General features: G+C 37.3%; 1 protein-coding gene across 1 annotated transcript in view; it reads right to left on the bottom strand.

The window, feature by feature from the left end:
* Nucleotides 1-8,640: 8,640 nt before the first annotated feature.
* The window catches only part of CCDC85A (coiled-coil domain containing 85A), a 281,237-nt gene continuing 279,202 nt past the window's right edge, over nt 8,641-10,675 (bottom strand). The window contains exon 7 of the mRNA XM_042780564.1: nt 8,641-8,730. Coding sequence (XP_042636498.1) covers nt 8,641-8,730 — 90 coding nt within the window. The remainder of the gene's footprint in view (nt 8,731-10,675) is intronic.

The raw sequence follows: 10,675 nt of genomic DNA, 5'->3' as shown, positions 1-10,675 counted from the left end.
AGCACCCTGTCCAGAAGTTAATTGGGGGTAAGGGATGGCCACAACCCCATTTACTGAGAAGGTGTGGGAACTAAGGGGAGTATCACAGTTTTCTAGTCACCAGCCATCATTGTGGTTGCATGGCAAGCAGAGTTGGTTATCAGGTTGCTGCCCAGATCAGAATTCTTCCAAATATTCAAAATGGCCTCACCATCAGGCCAGTCAACCGTCTACAACTCCTTTTATCCTTTATTCTCTGTTTTCATTCAGTTCTTGTACTAGTCAGTATTTAATCCATTCCTTTCTCCTTCCCTTCAAATCTCAGGGCTCCAGGATTATCTTCAGTATCTGTTTCAATTGATTTCTTGTTACTTTGTTATAGAGTTTCTGTGTAGCCTGCCAGAAGTCTTGGGTTGCAAATGTTACAGAAACAGACTGCCACACCTTTCTCCAGTGTAGCCGCTGGTAAATTTGAACCAGTGAACTTTTGGTTAGCAGTCAATCCCTTTAACCACTGTGTCACCAGGAAGAAGGCTACAATGTGCTGGAGAGTGGTGGTAGTAGCAAAAAAATAAAGAAAAAAAGAAAGTCCTAGAGATTTATCTGGCCTGTCATAAACCCAGTCCTGCCTAAGCTAGATTCTTGCAGAAGGAAATTTTTTAAAAGACCTTTCTGAAATGTAATATTAAGTTCATGTAGTTTGGATCATACCCAACAGAGGTCCACAGAATCAAAGGCCAAAGAAATACAGACCCCTTATGCTCCTATAAAACTATATTCATGGTTAGAATATGAATCTGTTGTCATGGCAATTGTGATGTTATGTGTTGCATGCTATCACCTTAAATAGGATATAGAAAACTAATACTACTGGGATAGGAAATGAAAACCTGTTTGGAAGTAAAGCCAAATGGAATTACAATTTAGACATCAAAACTATGGAAAATACAATTACGTGAGAGGCTCTTTTATTTTAAAAGGACATGCTTAAATATTGAAATAGAGACTATAGTTCATTTATAATTTATCTTTACTTCCAAATGGTTTTGAAGGAGCTTTCAACATTAAATCCATATTGTTGTTGTTGTTAGCTTCTGTTGAATCAGCCCCTGACTCACTGAACAATGGAAAGAAACACTGTCTGGTCCAGCACCATCCATATTATTGATTGGAGATTAGACTATTGTGACCCCTAGGATTTTTTTAGGTTGATTTTTAAAAGTAGATTGTTAAGCCTTTCCTCCTAGCCCACTGTTGCCTGGAAATTTCATTGAAATCTGTTTAGTATCATAGCAACATTCCAAGTCTCCCCTAGTAGATGATGATGGCTGGACATGAAATGCATTGTTCAGGAATCCAACCTGGGTCTCCCACAAGGAAGGTGAAGGACAACTAAAAAACTGCTAGAAAAAGGATGGAGGGAAGGATGAAGAGTAAGAGTAGAGAATGAGTGAGTAAGGGTAGAGACGGAATGGCACTTTAAAAATCTTCTTCTTAATTTAGAGGAAATTTTGGACTCAAGCTCCCTAACTTGGTCTTTAACCGTGCTCTTTTTGCTATAAAGCCAGTGTATTTATTTTATTTTATTTTTTAACACTAAAATTTTATTTTTAAGACATAAAATCAAATCTTTTAATGAATGTAATGTTTATCATATTTCTAAGAATATTAACTGATTGATTCTCTTCTAAATCCTCTTAATTCTAATTGAGAGTGTTAGAATCGGTATATTTTTATCTTTGTTAAGTTTCCAGTTCTGATGAATGATTTGGCTTTTCTCCAATCTTGGGTGATTCTCAGTTGTGTACTTGTTTTAGTATTTAAATTTCCTTATTAATCTGCTGTGTTTATCTTACAGCTGGTTTGTAGAAGCAGCATGACATGCTACTGACATGATAATGTGCATGTAAAAGAAATGGTGGAACAAATTTTGGGCAGGCTGTGCCAGTAACTAATGGTCAGGGTACAGAGGGTACCTTTCCTTCTGAGTGTCACCATCTCCCAAGACTTTGCCCTGTTTCTCCAATTCAAATATTCTCACTCTCTAATTTGGCCTGGGAGAAACTTAATCACATTTTCACTGTCTGATTAAGGAAGAGGCTATACAGTGAAATCAATATCTGGCTACCCAGTTACCCAGGACTCAGGCAATCCAAATATCAACTATTTATTATTTGGAGCACCTTTTCAGTCACACCTCCCTTTCCAACAATTCCCTCCATTGTGTTGTTGAATTATGGGTGCACTAATCAATCTGATATTTTATTTCTTTTTTTCCTGGAATTCTTCATTATTACCATTTCATAAAGCACACCATTTCTTATGTTCTAGTAGTATTAGGGATTTATTTATTAAAATATATCTTCAATCATATTTAGGGTTTGATGCAAGAGGAGGAAGTCATAACCAGTACTCAGTCTGGATTTTGTAATGTAAGTCTTTCTTTATTCTCAAGTGTTTTCTCAGTAACATGAAAAGGACCAAAGACAAATACAAAGGTAAATATTTGTGGGAGATTTATTTGTAAAATGTTCTTTCCCTATGTAGGAATCAGACTCATGTCCTTATTCTTTCCATTCTCATAATTATCATCTGTTAGTGGCCATGACAAGGTAGGTAGCAAATTGACTAATGTATAAAGAAACAATTTGAAAGTATGTACCTGCATATCCAGATTGTACGGAGGTGTAGACAGACCTTTCAGGGCTAGTGTGATTTCTTCTCCTAAGGTGGTGGTTATTAGTTGCCATCGAGTCAATTCTGACTCATGCCAAACCCATGTGTCACAGAGTAGTTGTAATCTTAACAGAAGCAGATCTGCAGATATTTTCTTCCACAATATCACTGGGTGGATTTAAACCACCAAACTTTAGGTTAGCAGTTGAACGCAAATCCCTTACTCCAACTAGGGACCTTTCCCTCAGCATACCGGTATTAATTGCAGCAGCCCACAGATCCATGTCGTGGAGGACTGGCTATTATTCCTTACAGGCTGTAGAAAGCATTCAACTTTGGAATTAGAAAAACATTAGGGAATCTTTCAACAGTTCTGCATGATAGATGTTATCTCCATTTTGCAAGTGAGAAAACCAAGGCTCAGTGAGGCTAGCTTGTTAAAACTCACAGACCTAATTATACATAGAATCAAATGCAAAGTCTGCCTCCCTAAAGTCAAAATGCCATTATTCAATGCTGATGCTTAATGTAGCATAGTTAGTACAGCTGCAGCCCAATATGATGACTCTAATTCTACATGTGTTCTCCAATTAACACAAAAAGGTCTCTTCATAAAACTAGGTTTGCTCTGGTTACCTAGTGTTGCTCTGAGAAGAATATACCACAAATGGGATGGCTTAAACAAACAGAAATTTATTCTCTTGCAGTTTAGAGGCTTTAAGTCCAAGTTTAAAGTGCCAGGCTCTAGGGGCTGGGTGAAAGCCCCTCAACTTTGGGGTTCAACTCTGCCTCCTGCTCCCAGCTCACTGGAGGTAGAGGCATTTCTTCACTCAGACAGCTGCTGGCTGCTGAGGTTGACAAACCCAGGGTTGACAAGTAAAAAGGCACAGTCCCGATGTTACCAAACCACACAGCAGGCCATTAATCTAAGTCCATTGTAACTTCCAAGGCCGGCAGAGCATGGCAGGCTACTGAACAATGGCACGGCTACATGCAGGGTCCAAGCATGCCATAAGCTAGAGACCATTCCCCAAGGCTTCTGCTTAAAAACAGGAAGCAGACCACATTCTGTAAGCCAGCTACTTAGCTGCTCACAGTAGATTCCACCATGCAGTTGATTACCAGTCTCATCATGGGGAATACTACATCCAGCTGCCCAGCCACGTTGACACACAAACTGAACTACCACAAGGTTGAATCATACAAAATTGTTTTTATACATCAAAATGGTCAAAGGTTTAAAGCATTCAACTGCCAACCCACCAGCCACTCCTCAGAAGAAAGACTGGGCAATCTACTTCCATAGAGATAGTACCTTGGAAACTTGGAGTGGTGGCTATGAGTCAAAATCAACTCAATGGCAATGAGTTTGATTTTTATTTTTATTATTTATTTATTTTTGTTTTATGGGTTAACCTAAGATAACCCACTGCCATCAAGTTGTTTCCAACTCATGGAAACCATATCGGACAGAGTAGAACTGCCCCATGGGTTTCCAAGGCTGTAAATCTTTTACAGAATCAGATCAGACTGCCTCCTCTTTCTCCAATATAGCGGCTGGTGGGTTCGAACCACCAACTTTTGGTTAGCAGCCAAATGCTTTAACCACTCTGCTATCAGAGCTTCTTTAACCTAATATTAAAAAAACAAAAAAACAAAAAACACCTCACTGATGTTGAGTCAGATCCGACTTATAGCAACCCCTCCTTGGGTTTCCAAGGCAGTATCACTACAGAAGTAGATTGCCCAGTCTTCCTTCTGAGGTGTGGCTGGTGGTTGTGTAGTAAGATGGAAAAATTGTTATTCTCTTAGAAGCCAATATATGAACTCTTCATAGAGGTGTTTTGCACTTACTAGGAATTTACCTTGTTAAACAGCTTGTTAAACAGTAGGCAACCTTTCCAGGAGTGGACGCCAATGTATCCAAAGGAAAAATCAGTTTGCCCCTCAGGTAGAGGAAATAGGAATGCTTACCACAAAGGTGCAAATTCTGGAAATTAGTAGAAATCATCAGGAGGCTTACGGCATCCTCAACTCATGAAATTGGATGTTTGGGGTAGTCATATCTACATGTCAAAGACAAAGGAACTTCCAGCTGACCTCCAAGAGACTATTGCTCCATGTATGTCTTGAGAGTAAACACAAGTCAGGGCCCAGGGCCAAGTTTTCTTGTATGGTTGTTGTTGTTGTTTGCCGTCGAATCGGACCCAACTCATAGCAACCCCTCCTTGGGTTTCCGAGGCAGTATCATTACGGAAGTAGATTGCCCATCTTCCTTCATAAAGATTCATCACATTAAGCAATGGTCTAAGCTGTGAATATTTTACAAGATGTCACATAAGTTGACTTGTATTTTCTACAGAGCCTTGTGCATGAGCTAGAAAATTAAAATAAATTCACTTAAAAAGCTTATCTGATCATCAGTCTATCAACTTCAAGGATGATAAAAATATTCTTCCAAAATAAGATACATAAGTTAATCCCTGTCCCAGGGAAATTAAGATGATAAACTGTTAAGTTGGTCACCTGAGAGAATGATGCCACTCATTGTGATTGATAAATGTATTGAGCAGTAGCAGATTTAGGCTCTGGGCTGTCCGTCTACTGTGTCATTTAAAGTTGGGGCTAATGCTCACTAAGTGTAGGAAGCTGCAGTACACAGTCTTATTAATGTTTTCCAAGAACTGTTTGTGTTCTCTGAGTGTGTTCATGTGTGTGTTTCCTATTGATATCCATATTGATGGAAAATTCGTTAACAACCTGCATTACGCCGATGACACAACTTTGCTTGCTGAAAGTGAGGATGACTTGAAACACTTACTGATGCAGATTGAAGACTACAATCTGAAGTATGGATTACACCTCAATATAAAGAAAACAAAAATCCTCACAATGGGACCAATAAGCAGCAGCATGATAAATGGAGAAAAGATTGAAGTTGTCAAAGACTTCATATTATTTGGTTCTACAATCATCACCAATGGAAGAAGCAGTCAAGATACCAGATGTTGTATAGCATGGGGCAAAGGACCTCTTTCAAGTACTGAAGAGCAAAGATATTTCCTGGAAGACTAAGGTGCGCCTGATGCAAGCCATGGTATTTTCAATCACCTTATATTCATGTGAGAGCTGGACAATGAAAAAGGAAAACTGAAGAAAAGTCGATGCTTTTGAGTTGTGATGTTGGTGAATGCTGAAAGTACCATGGACTGCTAAAAGAACTAATGAATCTGTCCTGGAAGAGGTGCTGCTGGAATGCTCCTTGGAAGTGAGAATGGCCAGACTTTGTCTCACCTACTTTGGTCATGTTGTAAGAAGGGCCCATTCCCTGGAGAAGGATATCATGCTTGGTAAAGTGGAGGGACAATGAAAAAGGGGAAGGCCCTCAATGAGATGGATTGACACAGTGGCTGAAATGATGGGCTCAGGTATAGCAAAGATTGTGGGGCTGGCACAGGACTGGGCAGTGTTTCATTCTGCTGTACATGGGATCACTATGAATCAAAGATGACTCAACGACACCTAACAACAACAAACAACAACATTCATATCAATATTGTATGTTTCCTATTGATATTCATGTGTCCTCCTCCCACTAACATGTAAGCTTCTCAAACACAGAGGCCAAGTCTTCCATTTCTTTAGCATTAGCCTTCCAGTATATTTTTTTCTGATGACTGTTTTAATAATAATAGCAATAATTTACTTTAAATCTATATGAATTAAAACAAGTGAGAAATTTTTAACTCAAAACTACTTTTAAATATCATCCACTTTGTAAAGGAGAATGGTGTGAATAGAAGAACCTCTAAATATTAATTTTTTTTTTAATGTGTTGTTGTGTGCTATGAGTTGATTCCAATGCATAGTGACCCTAAAGGACAGAGTAGAACTGCTCCTTAGGGTTTCCTAAGTTGTAATCTTTATGGGAACAGATCACCAGAGCAGCTGATGGGCTCAAAACTCCAAGCTTTGGGTTGGCAGCCGAGCCCTTTGACTCTGCACTGCCAGGGCTGACATTTAAAAACATGTTTTTGTTTTATATTTAAAATAAGGAATCATTAGTATTACTGTCATCCCCACCATCACACAGGAGCATTATGCTATCCAGTGACTATTAAAAATCTCTTCAATTTAGGAAAACCATTTTGAAGAAGAAGGGGGGCAAAAAAACACCACTGTGAGATTAAATAATTTATTAACATTGCTAAGATGAACACATATACTTGATACTCAATTTTATGCAGAAGTTTAAAAAAATAGTTTTGATACAGTATCAAAATTTACACAAGTATTTTGTCAAAAGACTAGTGTCCTTTGTATTAGCTTCTGCAGGCTCTGCTGCAGGCACAAAATCTTGTTTTAAATGTCTTCAGAGTATAGGAATACAACAATTTAAGGATGAAGCCTTTCTAGGAGAGGAAGTGTAAATATAGCAAGCAATTTTCCTGTAGAGAGTAACAATATTTTAAAAATATATAACATTTTAAAAGAAAGATTGGTTGAAATGGTAACCCAATTACGATAGAGATAATTCTATAGTAAATTAATTCATAAATATTTTCTGAGAACAGAGAGCTGGTTTTTCATCACAATAACAATTTCCTAAAGTATACCAAAATTTCTTTACATTCCTCCACCAATAATAATTAATACATTTTGTAATAAGCCCATTAAAAAACAACATCAACCACAACAACAGAGAATATATGCTATGAAGCAAATCTGAGTAATTTAGAAGAAATCTAAAAACTGGGAATTGTTGCATTCCTACTTGTATAATCTTAAACTACAGTAAAAACTCAACAGCATTCTGTCACAGGCTTCTTGCACATTCATACAAGAAACTATCATTGTTTTAGGATAAACACAAAATATCTATCGTAGCATTTCCAGTACACACAGTCTAGTATTATATATATACCAAAAAATAAGAAATAAACTAAGCAAAGCTAGCACACCTCTTTTTTCAAACCTCAAGCAATCTGAACAAGAGCTTTTAGCCTCAATAATGAAGGACATGCGTCAGTTTCATAAAATGTCAGATAGCTGCAATAGGCAAAGAAAGCTTTTTTGATAAATGCAGTGCAATATTTTAAAGTTTACATAAAGTTCATTAAATATAATAGCATGTCTAGAAACTAAATTGTAGAAAGTGACATCTCACAGCTGGAAACATTTAGAAAAATTATGTTTGCTTATTTTTCAGTTGAAATTATTCATATCAACATCAATGTATACATGAAATGAATCTGGAGGTTGGTATATCCCCAAGATGTGTCTTTATGAGCATATTTATCAAAATCAAAAGAAAATAACAGATACATTTATTTTGATCACTTGAACTAAATGGTATTTTCTGATAAGCACTCTACACAGTCTTGCTACTCTTCTAGATGGTAAGGAGAATTCATGTGGTATTTTTTAGCACCTCAAAAGTCCAAACAATACAAAAGCCCAGAAATGCAACCTTATCTTGCATCCAAATTAATTATGCATCAGGAAGTACTATGTTGTTGACTGAAGTATAAGAGATAGATGTCCTACTGAAAAATTGGGGAGCTGGAAGTAATTCCGTCTTATCATCAATACAACATGGTGGAAAGCTCCCACCATGATATGCAATGAATGAATCTATCACAATTACTGAGGTTCCACTGGACTCTATCAACCATGTAGGATTCCCAATTAAAATAGTATATTTGGGAGTCAGAAACTTTTTAGTTCTAATGAACATACTGTCAAGAATATGGTGACTTTCAAATCTAAATTGAGATTGCCTGTTTTGGACACTGAAGTGAGAGACACAAAACACCAGCCTAATAGGGGAAGTTTACTAAAGGAGGAAATTTTAGGGAGGAAATATGTGCAATGTACAATTTCGCCACATTATTTCATGAGTTCAGGTTTGTAGAAATCCACTTTTTGCTTATTTTTTGATCTCTCTCTGGCAGTGGTGATCTCATGTTTAAAGGAGAGTGCTTCTCACATTGGTCCTTTGTACTGGTTTCCTGACAGATGTTGCCTAATTCCAGGACACGAACCTGCAGCATCTCCAAGTTTCCTCCACACAACCTTAAAAAGAAAAAAATAAATAAAAAATAAGCATCTCAATTGTCCCCTTCCACAAAGAGATGTATAATATGCTGAGAGACTGGTGATATGCTATTTTAGGGAAAACTATAAAAGGCAGAAAGAGGGACATGAAGACAAGAGACAGAATATCCACACGAATGAGTGCAAATGCAAACAAAATAAAATGTGACAAGAAGCTTCTGGATCACAAGACCTGCTTAGGACATGGGACTACTAAGCTTTATTAGCAACTAGCATCGAAAGTAACGGGTAATGTGTCAATTTCTTCCAGTTAGGTTAGTTGGCCGCAACTTTTTCTGCACACTAAGCACTTGGGGAACTCTCCAATAGCAAATGCCAACCTCCAAAACTCTGATTTCATTGGTGGAGGTAAGACCTGAGCCATCTGTCTTTTTAAAAGCTCCCAAGTGATTCTAGTGTGTAGCGAGGATTAAAAACCTGTGAGACAGATCATCCTGGTTACTATATTATATACTTAAAGCAAAATAAATCAAAGTGTTTAATACTGAGGAAAATGAAGGAGCTTTTTTTCTTGAGCTAAACTTAAGTCCTGAGTAGGCAGCATTAGGGACACTGGCCAATTCTACAAGAGACACTGGCTTTCCCTGTAAAATGGGCAACTTACAGTCATCACATACTTTAACTACCAAACAGTATACTCTCTCAGAATTCCAAAACGGAATGTGTCCAAACGCAAGGCAAAGACAAGCTTATTCGGGAATCATTGAAAGAGATACAATGGCAACACGCTAAAAATTGGGCTATTTCAGAGAGGCAACAGCAATAGGTGAGATAAATAATATAAGAGTAAAAGTAAAACCACTGACTTTATTAATATACAAGTATGCTAATATTAACTGGATCACACACATGTACAAGCAAACACACGCATGCACACTCATACACACACAGCAACACCCATGATCCTTCTGGAGTACTCCACTATAAGAATTATGTTCAGATTGATTAATTCCATAAAAGTTTGCATTGCTCTAACACAGACACAGAGCTAGTTGGTTCATTAATTATTCTTAGACTTTTTTGTTGGTTTTGCTTTTAAACAGAAGAAGAGAAACCTGATACTATTTAGAATAATAAAGGAAGAATGCCGGATTCTTGTCTACCTGTATTTCTAAGCCGATGAAACTATTAGTTTGTATAATTTAGCAGACACCCTTATGGGTAGAGATATTCTGGTGCACTTGAAGGGAACTGTAATTATGGTTCCTCAATATTTGGAAAGAAATTATATAGAAATGGACAGTTCAAGTTGTATACAAGCGAGTTAGAAAAGCCTCATTTCTTAGTAAATTGAATGTAAAGAGATATAGACACTGAATCAGGAAGCCAAATGTTCTCAAGACTTTCCCTTTCTAGTCTTTAAATGGTGCATAGAATTATATCTACCCAGGATACTTTGAGTGTGGTCTGGTCTATACGTGGAAGATGAACTCAAAGGGGTCCCAAGGATGATAGACATATAGCATTAGATGGTTACAACTCAAAAGTACAATTCCTCTTCAAGTATTCAAATATTACATACAATGGAACTTAATCCAGATATTACTATGTAGTCAAAGGAAACTCTTATGGAAGACTGAACTCTGGAACAAGCAAATGACACTAAGGTGGCCTTGTGACTTGTAGACTAAAAGAAGTCTTTGAGAATGTGGCTGAAATGAGGTAAAGAGTCCTCAGGAAATCTGCAAGAGTAAAACAGCCAAACCTAAATAAAACCACAACTACAAATCTACAATAAATAGATTTATTATGTTATAGAGGGCAGTGTATTTGTTTCTGTTGCACAGGTTGGGAAGAGAATAAAAGCACATTATGTACTAACCAACATGCTGCTGCTGTGTGTTTTCATCTTATAAATGTCAACAACTTATCTCCAGAAGAAACACCAGAATCTGTGACAAAA

The sequence above is a fragment of the Orycteropus afer genome, unplaced genomic scaffold (assembly GCF_000298275.1).
Source record: "Orycteropus afer afer isolate SDZICR_OR568_19922 unplaced genomic scaffold, OryAfe1.0 scaffold00046, whole genome shotgun sequence".
NCBI lineage: Eukaryota > Metazoa > Chordata > Mammalia > Tubulidentata > Orycteropodidae > Orycteropus > Orycteropus afer.
The sequence above is the reverse complement of the archived record's forward strand: the minus strand, read 5'-3'. Positions and strand labels throughout refer to the sequence as shown.